Genomic DNA, 20,426 nt, shown 5'->3' with positions numbered 1-20,426 from the left:
CGTCGAAAAGTCGGGGGGTGGTGAATCGAAGAAGCGGGGAGTCAGCTGTTGAAGGACGGAAACGCCCCTCGATCTCTGTCCACGTGGGTTCGCCATGCACATCTGCCATCCTGTCGTCTTGACTGGTAGTAATGGCCAACACCAATGTTGTTGCTGAGAGTGTGCCGAGGCCCTCATTCCTGTGCTAGCTGGCCTATTTACTACGAGATGGGATCACGAGGAAGGGCTGATATGAGATGCTATGTCGGTAGCATCGGTACATTCGCATCTCGCCGTACGTAGCCTTGAAAGGCACGACAGGCAAAACCAAAAAACGTGCAACAAACGAAGGGGTCTGCGTCGAGAGGCGGTTGGTTCGCTTTGGTTGTCCTGGACAAAGACGTCATTTGACCCGTTGGGCCCAGCGCACGCACTGCATTTCCTTTACTGCAGTAGCTTGCCAGCTAAAGCAAGTACTTAAGTGCTCACTCGAGTACGAAGGCTCAGGTGCCGTGGTCGCTAACTGTCAAGACGCGTTTCAGCCCAGTGGCGGCTCAAGATGGACGTTGAAACGGCAATGAACGCAGCACTACCGAGTTGTAGTTATACAGCGAAGCGACGGAGTACTCGGCAGTACATACAAGGTGGCATGCGCTCCAGAGTCCGTACCTTGCATTCATGCGGCCACTGTCTTCCCCAAAATAGGCTCAAATCTGCCGTGACTGTCTTTAGGTTGTCAATCAAATGCCCGAGAAGCCCGACACACTACTACTACCAAGTACCTAGTTACTTCAATACTCAAGTAAGTACGCAAGTAAGTACCTACTAGGTAGTAAGTGGTACAGCTATCCGTCTGTAGGTGCTCCACAGTGCCTGCCTGTGGAGATGGTCATCTACGTGTTACAGAGTCTTCCGATGCCGGGGGTTTTTTCTTTGAGAAAAAAAAAAGGAGGGAAAAAAAAAAAGAGAAGGGAAAAGAGTCAGGATTTCCCAATGAGAGACAGACATGTGTGTATCATTGCGAAGCACGCCATCTAGGCGGCTCGTGCTTGAGAGAGGGAGCCCGGAATCCGGATCAAACCTGCGGTATTATGGAGCAAGCAAGTGACGAGTCTGCATGCTCAAGCGTGCCGTCCCGTTTGAGTGGACACAGTAGATAACCAGGCAACATTGCATTGAATTTGACGGTCCATGCAACGCTTTGGCTGGCCAGCGTCGTCGATGCATGTCCTCTGCGTACTCGAGTCGGAACCATGCCAGAATGTCACGTTCCCGTATGCATGTCACGGTAGGGAGCGGGGCTGCGGCCGACCAGACTGTTCGTGATTTGACATGTGCGAGCACGACAGGACAGTGGGGATAGACTGACTTTGGTGACAGAGGAACAGCCCGGCTGCTGCGTGGTGAAGCCGAGGCAGGATGCAACGTCTGAGATATCTTGGGATTGAATCCATGATTTTTTGCACGCGGCGGGCGGGCAGCGACTGTCAGTCTCAGTCAGGGAGTGAGTCGGGGTTTGGCAAGCAAGCACTTGAGAGAGAGCCCGCCAGTCACGTCCATTGTCCATGTCCGTTTCCTAAAACTTGCTACGTACGGAGTACTTAGTTAGTTACCACCTCCACTTCCACTTCCGTACCTCTGCCGAGTCCCTGTCGAATTGGGCTTGGGAGCCGCCGTGTCAGGATCAATCAAGCAGCGCCCAACGCCACCAAGCGCGATGCCGCGCGATGCCACGCCACGCCACGCGATGCCCCTCGATCTCGTCAATGTTGGGAATCACCGCCGCGTGTAGCGGACCACACCCTCGGGAAAATCTTGAGTTTCCAAATCTGCACCTACACCGTAGCTGAATACCTACTCCGTACCAGGTACCTACTTGGCGCTTTTCAACTTGTGCCTGGAACGCCATGTGCCCAACATCCGTGTGCGGGAAACCGCCCAGTAGTACACACATGGAACATATATTCAGACACCCATCACACACCTACCGTACCTACACAAGTAGCCAAGTAGCGTGGGTACGTGCGCAGTGCTGTCTCTGCTCCGTAAGTTACGTACTACTCCGTACTCGGCACGACCGATTGACTGCCATGCCAGCATGATGGATGATGGATGGGTCATGGGATGGGGTTGACGGGCTCCCTGGACAGCCAACCGGGATCTCCCTGTCTCCGAACGTCAGGTTTCTAGATCTGCAAACGTCCAGGTGTCGGCTGCGCTGGAGCGCCACCCCCAACCCAGGCGTCCTCAATCTGCATTCCACGCCGCGAGCTTATACGGCGTACGTACCGAGAGCAGCAGTGTCGGCAAAACAAACAGACGGTGATATTCCGGCGTCGCGTGACACAATTCACAATTCACAATTTCACAGTCAGCCGCGGCGCAGCAGCTGCTCGTCTACATGCACAAAGATACGTCTGTCTCGTCGTGGAGGCAATTTGCCACGCTACGAGGGCGCGTCCAAAGCAAGGACCGCTTACTCAGCGACTCTGCGTCGGGCGTCGGTGAGCACCGAACCTGCTGCCGAGGCTCCTGCTCCTGCCGCTGCCCCAGAACGACATGCTTGCCATGCATATTTGTGCGGGATCGGACTGCCAAGGGTTACCGGGGGGGCCCAGAAGTAAGGATTTGACGACGACGTGGAGTTTTGTGAGGGTGACGGAGCAGGGCAGGAGCAGCAGCAGCAGCAGGAGCATAGGCGCACCTGCACCTGCACCTGACTCATCCATCCAAAGTCAGGACTCCGGAGTAGCTCCGGGGATGGCCGTGCGGGAACGGACGTCGTTGCTCATTGATGTTCCGTCCCCCGTGCGCCAACGCCGGCCGGCCTACCCGTACATGGCCCCGAACCAACCACGAAAACACCATTGTTTGTTGTCTTCTGCCTCTTCCGTCATCTCAAGTTGAACGTCTTATTGGGCCCATTGGGTCAGGATGTCTTCAAAAGAGACACTCAGGGACGGACATGCACCGGCTCGTAGGTGTAGTCGCGAAGCAAAGTCTATGCATTATACGTAGTTGCGCGTAACAAGCCGTCATTAAACCCTTGATCCGCGCCATCTGTTCTGAAATTCCGCCTTGGCAGCCAACCGCGTCTCCCGCGTAGGCCTTCCATATATACATGTGCCCACTAGATTTCATGTTTGACTTTTGTCGATATGCGCAAAAATGCAGAGAGAGAGAGAGAGAAAGAGAAAGAGAAAGAGAAAGAGAAAGGGAGACAGAGGTCCTCGACGGAAAGTTAAAAAGACACGTCATGTCCCCCGCGGTCGTCGTCTCTTGCTGCATGTCGCGAGACACGGACCCTACTGCAAAGGTAAAAAACCCTCGTTGACTCCATAGGGTCTGCTCATGCTCGTACACCATGGAGCAGTGTAAATAGCTGCCACCCGCTGGGATGTATTCTTCCGGACCACTGTCGCGGGTTGTTTCGTGGCGCGCGTTCGTTTAGAGTATCCGGAGTCAACTGTGATCCTTCTTCATATCCTACCTAACCTTCGAACAAACCAGACACGCCTTCCAGAGCATCCGGTGTCGCCGGTAGAGCATCCGCCACACCGTTTCCTCGGGTTACACCACCTTCGGCTTCTGTTGCATTATTTAAGAACCCCTGTGCCATCTTGCTCCTGTTGCTTCTTTTGTTGCGTGTTGAACCACCAAAGCCCGCGGTTTTGGCGAGTCTTCCCATTTCAGATACACTCACTCCTTTCAGGTCTCTCAGGAGCTCCAGAACAATCGCGCGTTGCTGGCGGGTTTGGGATCCCGGCTTGGCCATGTATGGCGCAAGTCGTTCAAGCTCGACCGGGTTCACATTTGGTAGAGATAAAAGAATTTCCTTCGGTGTCGCTGTAATGGGGCTATAATAGACCACGATGGTTGCGATCAATGAGGCCAGCTCTTTCTGCACCTCCACAAAGTAGGGTTCGTGGAACGATGTCAAACAAGCTTTTAAGACGTGTTGCGCGATATATTCCCTGATGACCGAGGCGATACCAGCGGGCACTGGCGTAGTGTCTGTGTGAGTTGAACCAAGCCCGTCATCATGAAGATTCCCCGTTGGCCGGCTTTGTCCTTGGTCCTGGACAAACTGAAACTCGGGAACCAGAGAGATGAACAGTCGAAGGACCATTCCGCAGCATCGCGTATCCCTCATCCGGATGCCATGAGTGCAAAACACCAGTAACGGCTCAACAATTTCTCGTCGCATGAGGCAGAATTTCCTCAGTGACGGATAAGGCGTTGTTGGCTCATCTGCGGAACCCTCCTTTCGGTTTCGGGACTTGAGCGTGGGCGGATCTAACTCTACATGTTAGCCACAGTTTTTTCACGGTACATGTCCACCGGGGTATCGAGACTGTCAGCGCATACTTGATTTTGTAGGATCCAGGAAATCAGCCACCATCATGACAGCTGTATGCGTTACTTGCCGTAGAATGCTCTCCGCTTTCATTTCTTCCTGAAGTTCTGCTTCGCCGTTCACCATGGAAGTTTGCTGTTTTTCCATTCTCTCCCACTCGCCGTTAACTTTGGCATCCATCTGTGTGAAGCAAGCCGCCAAGAGCTGTGGAAGGAATTGTTCCCTGTACTCTACGGGGCATTCACGGACTAGATACCGCACCAAGTCCAGCAAGTTTCTCTGCTGGTGCGTAGATAGCCATATAGAGTTCGAGAACAAAGCTTCTGATAGAGGGCCAGATAGGCCGCTGAAGCCGAAGAACTGCAAGTCGAGTCTGCACATGCAGTAGATTATAGAGTACGCAGTTTCTCTGACGAACCGTACCGAGCCTCGGATAGTCGAGGTAAGGCCTTCAATCGTGTTTTTCTTGTCCATAACTCTCGCATAAAAGTCGTCTTTACTGCCTTCGGATATTCCGGCTTGCCAAAATCTGTCGCTGAGAACGCGGTCCACCATGCCTCGCATTTCTGTGGGCAACTCTAGCCAACTGGCAGGGTTGTGTGTCGCGTGTGCAAATCTGTGTTTAATCAAACGTCAGTATATTCAGCGGTCGAGAAGACAATTACGGACGTCTGAAATGAACACACTTTAAATATTCAAGTAAATCGGCGACGATGTTGGAGAAACCCCGCTGCCAAAGCGCGCAAGACGCCTGAAAAGCTGGTGAGAACTTATCCACCCGCTCTACTGAAAAGGCAAGGAATGATTTTGTAGGCCGCAAAGGAAGAGTCTAATTTATCGCGGTCAGCATGTACACCCGAGCATGTATATTTGACCTGGTTGCATCGTACCTTTAACCGCTCCTCAAGCTCATTTTGAAGTGACAGACCCTCTGAATCCAATTCGCATGAGCCCCAATCCTTAAGTTCATGTGCACGTCTGCTGGCAAGGTATTTTTGCGCCTTGTCAAGGCCCAGGTACTTGCAGAAGTCCGTGTGAGATTTGAGCGACGCCCGAATCGGCTCACTCTGCCACTGGGCTTTGACAGGGTCAACGAATTCAGCCAGCTTTTGAATTTTCATATGCGTGTCGATTCCACTAGCTCGATGGCTGAGCCGGGCTGTCAGCTAACGCAGAACGGACCAACTTGGGCTGAGATCGAATGCTTACATGATGAGGAAAAGAAAACCCCTGTATGCGAGAGATCGCTTTTCATCCAGTGCTCCTGAATTCACCATCTCATTCACTCGGCTTTCAATCTGGTCATAAACACCCTTCCCGCCGATTAGTCATTGCGTTCAGCTCCAAAGGCGGTATAAATGTGTCTTACCAAGAGGTGATCAGGCATTTCAGCCGCGAGGCGCTGCAGCTCAATCATACTCTCACTTTGCAGGTCCTTGATGGCATCATTATATACACGATGCTCAGGTTCGAGTGCAGGCCATGTTAGGAGAATGTGCTCGAGAACTTTCAACATGAATCCAGATTTTTCGTTGAGCGCAGTAATTGAGAAGACAACCAGAAGTTGTAATGCGCGCTTGCGAATCATTGGATCCTTTTTTTTATAAGAGAGTTAGCGTCCGGGCAAAGCTGAGATGGGTGCGCTTGCTTTGCTGCAAGCAATCTCACCTCGGAGCTCATTTCGAGCAACTTATTACACCACAACTCTAGGTTTGACTCCATTTCGACAACTTGCTGCTCCTGATCATGCAATTATTAGCTTCAATTTTGATGCGATCAGTGATCCCGTCCCATAAAAACTTACGTGACCTCTTGCTTGATATCTCCTCCATTTCACGTAACCTTTCAACGTAGCCTCGATGGCAGTGAAATGGGAATCGACTTGCAAAACAGACATTGAATGTTTGGCATACGTTTGCTCTGAAACAGTCAGCTTGGTAAACTTCAACATCACTTCATAGGTCTTGACCCTGATCCTTACTGTTAAAGGTTGGCTGTCCATCGTAGAGGTTCTGTAGAACATGCTCTGCCCGGCCTAGGATGTAGGAGACTGCATCCACAAGTTTCAACTGAACGATGTGCTCGATAATCTGGGAGCTATATCTACGATAGTTTCCCGAGAACGCGTGCCGCTCGGGGATGGTATCCGTGTCATCTAGCAAGAAAAGATATGTAGGGTCGGTGGAGTCTTCTGCGAAATTTTCGTAGCGCACCAATCTGGAACTGCAAGTTTCCAGAAGCGGACCGACAATTTCCAACACTAAGTAACTGGAACCAAGACTTCTATGAGCAAGAATTCTGGTCCATGATGCCAGGATAGGTATCGAAACCATTAAACTCGGACTCTGCGTTACTTGGAGCAAGAGCCCAAAAAATCCTGAGCTGGCCGCGTCCTGAGGCACTTGGGCGAATTTTCGTTCGAAATAGTCCGCAAGACAGGATAGCATCTTGGGGCATGTTAGTGGAGTACAAGATATAACCATGGGACGCCCTCGCCATTGAAATCCATACCTCTGACAGCTTCTTGAGAATCTGATATTTATCTTCATCAATATTCTCAGGATCCACGGTAGCCCAGCTGTACAGACCCCTGCAGAGATCAACTGAACTGGGACTGTACATTGGGGCGACAAGGTCGCGAAATTCGTCATCGGAGAAGTTGGTCCGACAGTACAGAGCATGGAGCGCTTCTAGGGAGGCCTAGACGAAGAGGTCAGTGACAATGGCAATTTCAGATAGGGAGGCGGGTAACACCTTTTGAATGTCCGTGTGTGAGGATGCAAGACTCGCAGTCATGATGTTCACACACTGTGCAGCCGCTATGGCTTTGGGAATGGCCCACGGCATAAGGGACAAAAAGACGGAGAGGGCCTTGACTGCACAGGTCTTGGCTTCAGCACTATCCTTCACGTCGGAACTGACGCAATAGTTGAGGAATTCAGAAATACGCTCGAGCCATCCTTCGGGTCCATGGCGCACATCCGGGCCAGGATGACGATGAGGGAAAGCCCCAACCAATACTGACGTTGGCGTGAATATCTCCACGCACGCCTTGCTAAGAACACCTTCCCTCATCGCCACCACTGGGTCATCCCCAGTAAACACCTCATCGGATAGGGTTTCCAGAACAAACATTACTAGCTCCTTGTGAACCGTCGAGTCCTGGATCTGCCAAAGTTGAACAAGCAAAGAGTCCATGTCCATCCATTCGGTCCCCCAGCATCGCTTGGCAATTTCAACCCACAACTGTGCTGTCTTGTTCCTGAGATAGAATGCATCTCCTTTGGAGACGGACTGGCTCAACTCAAAAACCCAATGCCGCAAGGCCGTAGCTTGTTCCTGGTTGTATGTAGACCACCGGTACCGTATAGCATGTTCGAGAAGCGAGAGGGCGTAGTGGCGAACGACTGGTGGCTGGGTCCTGTCTGCAGCTAATCGATATCCTTGAAAAGGAGCTTCAGGTATGCCTTTGACCTCTTCGAGAAGCGACTGAGCTTGTCGGCGGGCATCATTGCTCGAGAGAGGACTGTGCACAACCTCCAGCGCTTGGTGAATCCGCGTCAATACGTCAGTGCCCTCGCCATTGCTCGGGTTTCCGCCAGCTAGCAAAGTGTCGCTGCTAACAGACATTACTATTGCAGGCAATGGCGAGCGCTAAGACGTCGACGGTATCCGACCCCGAGACAGCCTTGTTCGTACTCGCGAGCACCAGGCGTTGGTCAGGTTATTGGTCGAATACAAACTGGGCGAGGAGCGCGATTTTTGACAAAGAATTTTACCCAAAGTCGACTGGTGGCGAAATCGAAGGGGAACTGTGCTGTCGATTTGTAGTGGCTAGTGTCTGTAGTGAGAAAATGTGTATGTACACGATGTCGAAATCAGCGGATGGACGCAGACGAGCACGGCAGAGGCGACGGCGATGGCGATGGCGATGGCGATGGCGACTGCACACGATGGGGGAGGGAAAGGGCAGACAGAGAGGACGGAAAATATAAGAGACGCAGGCTTTCCAAGCGCAGCAGATGTTCTGACCCGTAATCGACGCAGGCGGTCGGGAATTATAAACACAGGGAGAACAGATGAAAGACGAAAGCCATTGTTCTCGATGTTGGTTGTCGTCGTTGGGCGGTGTTGAGCAGCAGTAGCAACGCGGTGAGTGACAATGATGGCACTAGTCAACCAGACTAAGCCTAAGCACCTGGGTACTTAGAAGTACCTACCAAGTAGGTAAGAGCTTAAGTGCCTTGGTAGGTACCTGCGTGCGCGGCCCCTGTGACCGTGGACACTGACTGGCAGGGGCTGAGGCTTGGCTATCGCAAAATTGTCGTAAAAAAAAATGAAAATTGTTATACGCCAGTAAGACATCGTGATAAGCTGTCCTGTTGTAGCTGAGAAAGCTGGGGTCAAGTCCTCAAAAAATAAAATACCCCTTGGCGCGCTGTAGTACTTATCTCCTAGGTACCCAAGGTTCATTGCTTGATCAAACCATTCCCTTCTTCCTGCGAGCAACGAATTTCCTCACTCCGGTCTCCCAATGATTTGCGAATCCTGCGCTTTTAACGAAGACGACCCGTGCGGACAAGGAAGAAGTAAAGACAGCTGCATGCGCCATTCACTACGCTTCTTCAAATATACCGAGCAATCTTGCAAAAGGAGAGCCTGCGACACCATTCATGACACAGCAGCAGCCTCATTCATAGTTTATGCGTCCACAGACACATGAGCCTGTCGTAAAAACTTGTCGACACGCACGTCACTCTACGCTCGTGAGGGTTGTATACACAGTCAGAGGCGTAGTTCATGCTCTGATGCTCTTCAAACTTTGCAAGAACCGAGCTTCGCCAACACTGGCCGTCATCGGTTCCGATTTCCACTACTCTGGCCCCAGCATGCATGCAGGACGCCAAGAGGATGATGTGGACAGAAGCCTTTCCACACAAGCCTGACTTCAAGTCGATCAAATCCAGCCGCCATACGCCACCGCCCAGATCAATCTCTGTCAATGAATGCGCCAGCTTTGCCCCGTGGGTTTCATGCGGATCATGTATAGCCAAGACTCGAAGCAGATCATCGTAACTCCCCGTAACGACAACCCGCCAACCAGCTGGTGTCCAAGCCGAGAGGGGTAGAATCGCAGTGACACCGGCATTGTGCATCCCTTTCAGAGCTATGGAGGCGGGGAAAGACCCTATTTTTGCATCATTGCCGCCCTGGACCAGAGAACACGTCGTGTATCTCAGTATGGAGTCGTCACCGCCACAATAGACCGTTGTCGGCTCGCCCGTTTCACCCCTGCTGTTGTCTGATTTGGAGAAGCAAATCGACCAGGCTTCCAGGTTGTTTTGGATGTCCAAGTCCGTCCAGCCCTGGATAGACCAGGCACTGTCCAGATGCAACAAGCGCGCAAGGCCGGTCGAAGTAGTAATCGCCACCAGGTTATCAATGGAAGGATGCCAGCTGCATTGCAAAAACAAAATATCCTCTTCCAAATCGCCACACCGACTCGTGGCGACATGCTCCATCGCTGGACCTCTACCTGGGTTGAGACGATAAATAGCCAGCGTGCCAGTACTAGATACAACGGCGAAGACACTCTGCGGCTGTCTCCGGGTTGGGTGGAAGCGAACATCTAGGACCGCTGACGGCTGTGGTTCCGTTTGGAGCTTCACCCTGGTTACGTCGTCAGCCCAACCTTTTCGGTTCAGAGTCTCCAGGCTTTTGAAATAGGCCAGGCTTATCTCTCTGCACTGCCCACCACCTCCAATGGAAACATACAGCTTGTCACCGGCCAAGTGGAAAAGCACTAAGCTACCGTTTCGACTCTGTGGCCTCTTGAACGTGCTTCTTTCTGGTAAGTCTTGTTGCGGTTCCGTCGGATCCAGGCTCTGTAAATTATAGGTTCCAACCACGAAACACGAGTGGTTGACGGGACAAAACTGCAAACAGCTGGGGGGCCGGTCAAGCAGCACACGCTCCGTAGACGATATGGCCCTCGGGTTCTCCATGGCGGATGACCGTTGCTAGCAGCCGTTTCTGCAAGTGTTGTGGTGCTGTGCCCTTGCCTTTGCCGTCGAATGCCTGATGCCTGACAGGTTGTTGATGGAAATTGTCACTTCTGGACGTGCAGACGGATTCATCTCGGGCGTTCGACGGTGGGGCAGTCGACCCGTTCGAAGCCTTCGCAGACTCAATCAAGCCTTCATGGTTTGCGGCTCCGTTGTTGGATATGGATGACCATGGATCGGACCGCGCATTTAGCCAAGAGAAAGACCAGGACTGAGACCCCTGCAACGTGACGTGACCAAGGTTAGAAATATCACCGGGAATACCAACGAATCTACGTAGTTGTTTGCGCAACCAATTTGAAGTGCGGTCAAGGTCCCACCGTACATACTCCGCAAGTAGGTTACATACAGAGAGAGAGCGACTGATACACAAACAGATTGCATTTCCAAGAGATTCTGTCCACCCTGGTAACATTCGGCAGTAGGTCAGGGCTGGAGCGATTCCTCAAGCCATTGCAGCAGCAATTGTATCCATTTGTCTGCGGCCTCACTCGCCGCCACGTGGCCAGACACCCCCTACTGGAATGGATTCTGACGACTCCGAATTTTACGGTACAGACTTCCCAAGCAGTTCCATATTGCATGTCGGCTAATAAATACACTTCTAGGGAGCCCAGAGGAGAGGCGACAGCTACAATCTCGCGTTGATGGATTCGATGCCCGTGCCTGGGCCCGGCAACACAGCGTCTGGGGATTTGGGTCTCCATGCAGACGCCCATCCGCTTCGGCCAAATCTGCAGAGTTGCACAACCCTTACGCCGGCATAAGCTGCGCGCGGCAGCTCGCCGAGACGCTGGATGATTTTCTGTCGAGGTTACCTCCTGCAACTACTGACGCAAGCGAGGATACGCCTTGGATTTTCATATGCAACCCATACGTTTCGCGAAAAAAGAGACATGATGACGGTGGTGAATTCATGAAAGGGAACGAGTTTGAAGCTCCCACAGAAGACGAAAGCCACGTGGGCCTCGTGGTAGAAGGCGGAATGAAGAGATTGGAGCTTCTGACAGAGTTCAGGCAGAAGCTAGAGTTGTCAGGCAGATCAGCCGCATTGGTGAAACGAGAGCTGGTGCAGGAACAGAGTCAGGCTGTAGCCGATATTCTCCGTCTAGCTCAAGCCGGCAAGGTTCGAAGCGGCAAGGTGAGTCAAAACGGAGTACCAGTCGATACTACTCACTCGAGTTGTCTTTGTGCGCCAAGCTGACACTGCTGCATTGGGTTAATTCCTCTAGTGGATGCTCTTTTGCCCGCCGTCCGACGTCAACGAAGTTTGGGGCCGCGTTGCCAGAGCCACAGCACATAATGAGCTGGGTATAGCGGCCAAGGTAAGCCCAAGGCCACAATTTGATCATGTTCGCAAAGACAGGATTATCTGTATATACACGAGCGATTTCCAAGACAAATCCGACGTCGGCCGTGTCTTGCGGCAGCTGAGAAACCTCAAGCTCGTTGGGCCAGGACGACCGATCATATACTACAAGCCCGGTGAGTAAACGTCGGCGGATTACTGCTGGCTGCACGTCAGCAAGTTAGTTGGTGACACGCACCTGCTGACGACAAATCAGATATCTTTACCTACATTGGTCTTTCGCATGGAAACCCCTGGGGCCTCGCCGCTTCGATTTACAATTCCAAGACATTTGAGTCGTAGGTTTCCTGTTGCATTGCTGAAGCCACGCTCGTAGAGACCTTGGGAACAATTCTACAGCAGCCCCAGGCCCGGCAACTGATGAGGACGGCACATCGGCATCAAGCAAGTCTCACAGCGTCAAGCGTTCAAATGTATGGGTTAAATTTAAATTTCCAGCGGGATCGCAGGAAAAAGGAAGATTTTGTTACCAGTTGTGTCCTGATTTTAACGCCGTAAACGCCACATGCCCCATCTGATGCTAATGCGGCCTTGGCTTCTACCAAATCAACAAGTGTAATGATGCAGTCTTGAACCAATGTTTTCACGTACGTCCGAGAATCCCCACGGCTATTTGAATCTCTCGCAGAAAATATCAAGACACTTCTCCGGTCAGGTAATCGTGGGCGATGTCAAGGTCAATGGTTTTTAACGGCAGAACGAGTCGATAGGCGCTATTGCCATTCAAGTAGTAACGATGCAGCTTTTTGGACCGCAAGAACCCGAGCCGCTCGTAGAGTCTCATGGCTGGAGTGTTTGATTCCTCCGTCTCCAATACGATCTCATCGGCGTTGCGTTCGGCCATGGCGTCGATGGCCTGTTGTACGAGGGCGGTTGCGATGCCATGGCCGCGAAAGGACGACTCGACTGCCAGCATGGCGATATATCCCCGGCGAGTCGGTGGAGAGTGGGATGAGTGAACCTCTAATTTACAGATGATGACCCCGACGAGGGCTGAGTCGGATGGATTTAGAGCCTGCAGTCAACTGGAATCAGCCGAATTCGGTTCGCGAGGAGCCAGGTCACTGACCATGAAACAAAGATGGGCCCATTGACAAAGAAAGTATCTGTAGACATAGATGCTGTAGGGTTCGCTCAAGTCTTTGGATATGAGTGAGCGTATGGCTGGCAAATATTCAGACTCAAGACTGTGCTGGTACGGGATGAAGCGCAACTGCGAGGACGGTTCCTCTTTTCGTAGGAGAGCCATGATGAGATCAACTTCTGCCGCCACGTCCGAAAAGCTTCCAAGTAATGAAGTACTGGTTGGTGGTTTTGATGTGTGTATTTAGCGTTCAACGGCAAGTGGCGAGCGTATTTCAGGCCGATTCATGCTATGTAGAGCAGGCTATTGGGCTGACTTTCAGGACAAGCCGCAAACAGCCTCCGACATTACCCCCGACTGGTCACGACGTGTTCCTCCAAAGCCTTGGGCCACACGGCTCCCAACACCTGGTGCAACGATGCCTTTGCGGGGGCCACAGCAAACTTCTAAGAAGAAAATCCAGAGTTCCCGACGGCGCGACGCAGGTTGGGCATTGATTGCATGGATCGAGCGGGCCGGCGTGGCCAAAGGTCGGCTGGTGGTTGTGGCATGGAGGGGCTCCATTTCACAATCACATGTCTGGAAGCTCCCAGTCAGCGGCGCGGGCTGTGGTCTAACTGCCTTTGTGTTGATGGGACAAAAAAAAAACACATTAAAGAAAGGAGAGCGAGATGGGAGGGCTTTACTAGCCGCGTTCCCTAGATACCTGGGTAGTAGTTTGCTAAAGTCTGCTTTCTACTTGTACCTTTTTTTTTTTTTCGCTTTTTGTCGTCAGTATCAGACCAACGTCAAGCGTTTAACACCAAAAGCTGATGTCGTCGTCGTCGTCCATGGTCCCTGTCGCGGTCTCGTCCCCGACTCTGTCCGCCAGACTACACCTCTAGAGTGGCAGGCAGTGTCGACTCGAGTCGATTCTTCCCACCTCATCTCCCGTCTGCTTTGCTGCTCAACACCAGCCGAGCAGGACACCTCATAAATGAAGATCGCCCGATTGCTGACAAACGATTGACGGCTGCTGGCACAGGGCAAAACTGTCACCAGAGCAATCACCTACCTCACTCCGGCCCGGCCACTCCGTTCGCCAAACGGCATTGCTTCCGTTTTGTTTCACCCATCCACTCAACCTTGGTGCTCCCAGCCCCAGACGGAATCTGGGACCTTGGAATCGGCGATAGGACCGCGGAGCCTACACAGAAGACGGTTCAAAACTTGGCATATCGCTCCACATGGCCACTACGCTGCGCCGCCGCGCACCACGCGAGACCCAAACGGTTGATGCCGGTTCCCTTGCCCCTGAAGAATGTCCCGCCAGCCAGCCGACGACGTATATCCGTGTGGTGGAAAAGGCGCCCAAGGCGACGCGGAAGAGGCGGAATACCTTTATATTCTTTTTGGGAGGAATCTGCGGCTTGCTAGCTGCAGGCTTTTTCGCCAAGACCAATGATCTCATAGACTTTCCCGAGCTCGGTGAGCTCAGCATGGATAGCTTCTTCGACGTGCTTCCGGCTGGGTTAATCAAGGATATGCGCGACTTGGTGCAAGGAGAGCGTGAAGTCACTGATGCGTACGACTCCTTTTCGGTTGGCCTCAAGGCACGCTCCGAGGGCCTAAACGTGCACCATCCCATGATTATGGTTCCTGGGGTCATTTCAACCGGCTTGGAATCCTGGGGAACCACCAACACGTCACGCCAATACTTCAGGAAGCGTCTGTGGGGCAGTTGGTCAATGATGAGAGCACTTGTGCTTGACAAGGAATTGTGGAAGAAGCATATCATGCTCGATAAGAAAACCGGCCTCGATCCTCCGGGCGTGAAATTACGCGCGGCGCAAGGCTTCGATGCCACAGATTTCTTCATCACAGGATACTGGATCTGGAATAAAATCTTTGAAAATTTGGCCACCATTGGTTATGATCCGACCAACTCCTTTACAGCTGCCTACGATTGGCGGCTGTCCTACCAGAATCTCGAGATAAGAGACCGGTATTTTTCCCGTCTCAAGTCATACGTTGAGTCTGCCGTGCAATACGATGGGGAGAAGGTGGTGCTAGCCTCCCACAGTATGGGCAGCCAGGTGATTTACTACTTCTTCCACTGGGTTCAGTCAGAACAAGGTGGTCGCGGAGGAGAAGACTGGGTGGATCGTCACATTGGGTCTTGGATCAACATCAGCGGGTGCATGCTCGGTACAGTCAAGGATCTCACAGCAGTATTGTCGGGTGAGATGAGAGACACGGCACAACTGAATTCCTTTGCCATGTATGGTCTGGAAAAGTTCTTGAGCAAAGAAGAGCGTGCAGAGATTTTCCGCGCCATGCCTGGTATCTCTTCCATGCTTCCGCTCGGCGGCAACGCAGTTTGGGGTGATTTGAACTGGGCACCAGACGATCAACCGGACCAGAACTTCTCGTATGGTTCTGTTCTGAATTTCAAGGCCGCCGCCAACTGCACTACTCCGGACAAGAACATGACGGTTGAGGGCTCTATGAGATACCTGTTCGAAACTACAGAGGACTGGTATCAGGAAAATGTCAAGAAGAGCTACTCCCACGGTGTTGCGCACACCGCAGCTGAAGTGGAGGCCAACGAAAAGGACCCGAGCAAATGGATCAATCCACTTGAGACGCGCCTCCCGAACGCCCCCAGCTTGAAGATATACTGCTTCTATGGTGTAGGCAAGCCAACCGAGCGCGCGTACTACTATCGAGCGCCAGATCAACCAGCAAACACAAAGCTGAAAATCAGCATTGACACGGGGCTCATCGAGGGCGAAGTCGATCATGGCGTGGTGATGGGCGAAGGTGATGGCACAGTAAATCTTCTCAGCACGGGATACATGTGCAATCGGGGGTGGCATATGAAGAGGTACAACCCTGGCAAGTCAAAGATCACGGTTGTCGAAATGCCTCATGAACCGGAGCGGTTCAACCCCAGAGGCGGTCCAAAAACTGCCGATCACGTAGACATTTTGGGCCGCCAAAATCTCAATGAACTTATACTCAGGATCGCAGCGGGCAGAGGTGACACGATCACTGATTATGTTGTCAGTAACATTCGCGAATATGCGGACAAGGTCAAGATTTACGACGAAGGCGAGCACCATGCCACAGAGAAATTATAGTGGGACATGTTTCTCGCCTTGTTTACGCAGCAGGAGCCTGGCTTGCTTGCTCTTCTATGCGTCAGAGGTTGTTGGGCTGGCGTCAAAGGTTGGTTAGGTTAATAACTATGTTTGAGAAAGGTGGAGATGCTGAGCATGTTTCAATGTCCTACGTAATATACCCTTAATCCGATGCGGAGCTTCCGTTGATAGAGAAGCTCGGCTGATTTGAAAATGTCTGAAAATGAGCGACGTCTGGTGGGAAATAAAGTGTCAAGTTGCGCAAGCCTTGGCGTTGCCGCAGCCAGCTTTTGTACTTGGATGCTTCTTACCCCACCGACTAATTGCATGGCATGTTCTCCAAATGCGTGGCATCTGTGCCACAGCAACCTTGCATATTCAACCCCCTCGAATGAAAACAATCCAGCGGCGAGTAGACGATTCGTTTGCCTTGCGGACGTTGCTGCCGTGCACCGGCTTTGAGAGTCCCGATGCTGCCAGTGTCCCTCTGTCATTTGACTTGACACCCAGCCATGGAGGACAATGGCGAAGTTGTCACTGCAGTCAGCTCCGAGGATGAGCATCGACTTTGGACAGGTTGGTCGTATCTGTAACTGATTGTGTCTTTCGAGGGCCGCCTCCTTCTGTTTCGTTGCAGCTTATGCATCTCATTTAGAGATGAACGAATGTCTCGTCGCCGATTGCGCGAGCCACGAATCCATCGACGATACCCTTCGAAAGTGGTTGGAAATCACAACCCAGCTGCGACATTGCACCGCGGATTCGCACGACGACTTTTTAGCCTGCGCTCATATGCTGCTAGAGAGCGACATCTTCAGAAACAATAGGGACTACGTGCGGACTCAGATAATCCACAGTCTACTGCAGGAAGACGAGGCCGGGCCCTTGCATGCCATCACCAGCTTGCTGTTTCTTGACGGCTGCAGCGATGGGTCGACGTTCCCACGCATGATTGAGGAATCGTGCTTTCCCAGGCTTCTAGAGCTTATAAATGCACAGAGAGAGCATGCGGACCCTCGACTGCATCGCCTCCTGCTCCAGATAATGTACGAAATGTCCCGAGTGGAACGACTCAAGCTCGACGATTTGGCGCTGGTTGATGATTCTTTCGTCCGTTATCTATTCCAGCTCATTGAAGGTGTCTCCGAAGATGTGCAGGATCCGTACCACTACCCCACCATTCGAGTTCTGGTGAGCGAGCAAGGTGTACTGGATTAAATGACGGGACATTGTCAAAACTGACCTACCGCAGCTCGTCTTGAATGAACAATACATGCTCGCCTCAACCGACTCAGCAACGGATCCTACAAATGCGACATCGACTCCATTAACCAATCGCATTGTTAAATGTCTGAGTCTAGACGGGCCCCTGTACAGGACCTTTGGCGAGAATGTCATCTTGCTCTTGAATCGGGAAACAGAAACATCGCTTCAACTACTCATTTTGAAATTACTATATCTACTCTTTACAACGAAAGCCACCTACGAATATTTCTACACCAACGACTTGCGAGTTCTGCTGGACGTCATGATTCGGAATCTAATGGATCTCCCGGACGAGAAGATATCTCTGCGTCACACGTACCTGCGTGTCATGTACCCGCTGTTGGCTCACACCCAACTCAATCAGCCACCTCACTACAAGAGAGACGAGGTCCTTCGTGTTCTGAGAGTCCTTCGCGGGTCCCCCAACGCCCATTTTGCACCCGCGGATGAGACGACCCTACGACTGGTAGCTCGGGTAGCAAAGGTTGCATGGATCGAAGAGACGGAGGAAGAGAAGGAAAGTACGGGCCAGGCTGGAGTCACCCGCCAGTTCCTTGGAATCAGCCTGTCGCCGTCACAATATGCCAGCAGTATTAGCGTCGGTGACGTGGCGGGAGTGATGGAGCGGCCTGGGGTCCAAACTCCGAGTCGAAAGGCCTCGACTGCATCAGATGTGCGCGAAAATGCCAATCTGGAAGCCAATGCCACGGAATCTTCCATGGGGCCCAGGAAAACGCTTCCCACTGTCCCGAAACATCGACATGGTATTCCATTTGCCCAGGCGGCCAAGGCTTGTGGGAGCGCAAACGGAGAAGGCAAGAAGATTCCCCCCAAAGCACCACCGCCGCGGCGCTGGGGTCGAAGGAAGAGTCTCACGGAGCATTCGCCCATAGAACCCATCAACGAAGCTAACCCTGACTGAGGACGGCGAGGATTCGGGGAATGTGAAAACATGGTTGAGCACGGATTACTGGTTGATTTCTCGTTGTCGTGGTGGCTTCTCGAGGTAGCTCGTGTCTAGAGCATGGCGCTCCTCTGTTTGGAAACACGGTCCGACAACGCTGACGGAAGGGGGCGTTGCGTACCCCATGCTCAGGTAGGTAGGTAGGTATATGCCGAGGGCGCAAGTACGTATAGCCATCTGGGTTGTTTTTTCCGTGGCGTTTATGGCGTCGCGCAGTCAATAGCGGTGCGAAATCACCTTCATCCAGCAATAGACAAACAACAAAGGTTGAAACTGATGAGCTCGTGTCGTTGGCCGCATCAGCTGGTTGTGTAGAGCACGCAGAGGTGCAGCCTGCAGTCAGCGGATGGCAAGCTATCAATTTCACGACTGACTGGTTGCAAATATCTGTCGGCTCGAGTCAGGCGTGCTGCGATGCCTGTTTACAACTGCCAGCCCCCCACCGTGGCTCCTGGGACAGAAACTATTCAGGGAAGCGGTATTACTATCATGTCCGCAATCTTGGCCTCACAGGCCAAGGCGACCGCTTCCGGCGTCGTTTTGGATCTGCCACAACTGCTTGCTTGCCTGCCTGCCTGCCTAGTTAACGTACTTGGGGACGTGTCAAGAGTCAAGACGAATCCAGATTCCACAGCGAGCGGCCCCGCCAAGGCGCTCGTCTCTACGTTCGATCCAATCTGTGTCTGTGTCAATGCTCGACTACTCCGTAGGCTGTCGTAGTACGTTATATTTCCAGACGGTCTAACCCGAAGCTAACCCCAAAGTGAGGCGAAGTCTTTGAAACTCGAGATTAAAATGGCTAGAATTACGTCATGATACATCTGCACCGTCCATCACATTTGCAAAGTCATCAATTGACCTCGCCTGTGGGCGGTGTTCTCGTGGCCGGATCGCAATGGAGTCTTGTCGGAGCCGCTTTGAAGCGTCTACCTTCTTGATTGAAGAAGCAGCGGGCTGATGAGTGTTTTCGACTCAACTGGTCTGTTGTGGTAGACTGAGAAACGGGGAGCCGAGGTGTGAAATTATCTTTAATCTAACTACCCTGTGAAGCGCTAGGCCTCCACCTTGGAAGAGCCACGGTCTGACGTCATTTCTTCTGGGTCCGCACGGTGTCTCCATCGTGCCATGGGAGTCGGCTGTCTCAGTTCATCATGGATGGGTGTTACCGTGTCACCACCAAAGGTGGCCCAAGTGCCAAGACGCCTGCCTGTTTTTTGGGACATCATCATCTTCCACCACGTCTTCCACCGCACTGGATGACCATTCTTGGCATGCCCAAACGATGCTTGGCCTCCCGGGTCGACACGTCGCAGATGTACTCCGTAACTAATCACTAATCATTTGGCCGTGCCAGGTAGTGCCGACGCTGCCCAAGCAACATGTTTCTCTGACATTGAATGTTGTGGGAGAAGGGTGAACAGCTTCCCCTTCTTGCACCTGTGTGTCGCCGTCCGTAGCACAAGTATATGTCCTCAGGTATCACGTCGACATGACAACCACTTGTTTGCCGTGCAAGATTCACAGAGCGAACTAGTAGCTGGATGCGCACTCCCACCCTTGCATACCCGCTGGGTATCGGCTCGAGAGGCAACGGTTGTAGCCGCATCAACGGGTCATAAACTTGTTTGGGGAGGAGAGAAGGGGGGGGACGGCGTTGCATGGCAAAAAGAAACCGTAGCCAACCCCCCGGCCCCGCGTCGGTTCAGATGCCATTTCTCTCTCTACTGCTTGTTTTCCCATGCCACCGGATCCCACCTCGCTGGCTTGTTCGTGTCCATGACATCAACAGCGTCGACTCCATCTCGTCAGTACTTAGTCATCGGGGGAGACGGAGTGTGCTAGCTTGGGGCCAAAGCTCACTGGGACGCAAGCCATTGCGTCAACGCCGGCGGCCACCATGACATGGGTCAATCAACGGTGCCCAACGCGGGATATTTGTTGCCTCTTATAATGGGACGGGCACGCGGCGGGAGCCATCCATCGACGGCACTGGTGACTGTCGGCGCGCAGGTAGATGGTCTGGCTGCTCGCTTCCCACCGTTGTTGTTTAGCATCAGCGGGACCTGGGCGGTAACTGTGCCAGAGATCAAGTTGGATTGCCGAGCCGGGCCGACGTCTTTGAGCTCGAGATTTGCTGCAATTGGTAAAGTAGGCTCGTACGTCGACAAGACTGGTGAATGATGAGAGTCTGGCATGGTAGTTTTCCGAGTGTGTGTTGGT

The 20,426-nt window shown here is 52.4% G+C and overlaps 6 protein-coding genes across 6 annotated transcripts; 3 read left to right on the top strand and 3 right to left on the bottom strand.

Annotated features, from left to right (window-relative positions):
* Positions 1 to 3,469: 3,469 nt before the first annotated feature.
* MAM_00088 (KapL) lies at positions 3,470 to 7,966 on the bottom strand (the record flags this gene model as incomplete). Its single annotated transcript, XM_040818888.1, has 11 exons — positions 3,470 to 4,275; positions 4,348 to 4,696; positions 4,760 to 4,952; positions 5,023 to 5,165; positions 5,227 to 5,442; positions 5,706 to 5,930; positions 6,005 to 6,076; positions 6,141 to 6,256; positions 6,318 to 6,783; positions 6,848 to 7,036; positions 7,091 to 7,966. 11 exons carry the CDS (start codon positions 7,964 to 7,966, stop codon positions 3,470 to 3,472), a joined length of 3,651 nt encoding a protein of 1,216 aa, XP_040682152.1.
* Positions 7,967 to 9,030: 1,064 nt separating this feature from the next.
* MAM_00087 (WD40 repeat-like-containing domain protein) lies at positions 9,031 to 10,341 on the bottom strand (the record flags this gene model as incomplete). The annotated part of the gene is made up of 1 exon (XM_040818887.1): positions 9,031 to 10,341. The coding sequence occupies one exon, from the start codon at positions 10,339 to 10,341 to the stop codon at positions 9,031 to 9,033; it is 1,311 nt and encodes a 436-aa protein (XP_040682151.1).
* Positions 10,342 to 10,925: 584 nt separating this feature from the next.
* On the top strand, positions 10,926 to 12,052 carry MAM_00086 (DNA polymerase II large subunit-like protein; the record flags this gene model as incomplete). The annotated part of the gene is made up of 4 exons (XM_040818886.1): positions 10,926 to 10,953; positions 11,010 to 11,542; positions 11,634 to 11,886; positions 11,967 to 12,052. The coding sequence occupies 4 exons, from the start codon at positions 10,926 to 10,928 to the stop codon at positions 12,050 to 12,052; spliced, it is 900 nt and encodes a 299-aa protein (XP_040682150.1).
* A 352-nt stretch (positions 12,053 to 12,404) lies between these two features.
* MAM_00085 (L-A virus GAG protein N-acetyltransferase) lies at positions 12,405 to 12,686 on the bottom strand (the record flags this gene model as incomplete). The annotated part of the gene is made up of 1 exon (XM_040818885.1): positions 12,405 to 12,686. The coding sequence occupies one exon, from the start codon at positions 12,684 to 12,686 to the stop codon at positions 12,405 to 12,407; it is 282 nt and encodes a 93-aa protein (XP_040682149.1).
* Positions 12,687 to 14,080: 1,394 nt separating this feature from the next.
* On the top strand, positions 14,081 to 15,976 carry MAM_00084 (Lecithin:cholesterol/phospholipid:diacylglycerol acyltransferase; the record flags this gene model as incomplete). The annotated part of the gene is made up of 1 exon (XM_040818884.1): positions 14,081 to 15,976. One exon carries the CDS (start codon positions 14,081 to 14,083, stop codon positions 15,974 to 15,976), a length of 1,896 nt encoding a protein of 631 aa, XP_040682148.1.
* Positions 15,977 to 16,488: 512 nt separating this feature from the next.
* On the top strand, positions 16,489 to 18,164 carry MAM_00083 (uncharacterized protein; the record flags this gene model as incomplete). The annotated part of the gene is made up of 3 exons (XM_040818883.1): positions 16,489 to 16,552; positions 16,614 to 17,167; positions 17,229 to 18,164. The coding sequence occupies 3 exons, from the start codon at positions 16,489 to 16,491 to the stop codon at positions 18,162 to 18,164; spliced, it is 1,554 nt and encodes a 517-aa protein (XP_040682147.1).
* Between the last annotated feature and the right edge of the window lie 2,262 nt (positions 18,165 to 20,426).

The sequence above is a fragment of the Metarhizium album genome, assembly GCF_000804445.1.
Source record: "Metarhizium album ARSEF 1941 chromosome Unknown scaffold_1, whole genome shotgun sequence".
Lineage (NCBI taxonomy): Eukaryota > Fungi > Ascomycota > Sordariomycetes > Hypocreales > Clavicipitaceae > Metarhizium > Metarhizium album.
Note: the sequence above shows the minus strand (reverse complement) of the source record. Positions and strands in the feature narration are given on the sequence as shown.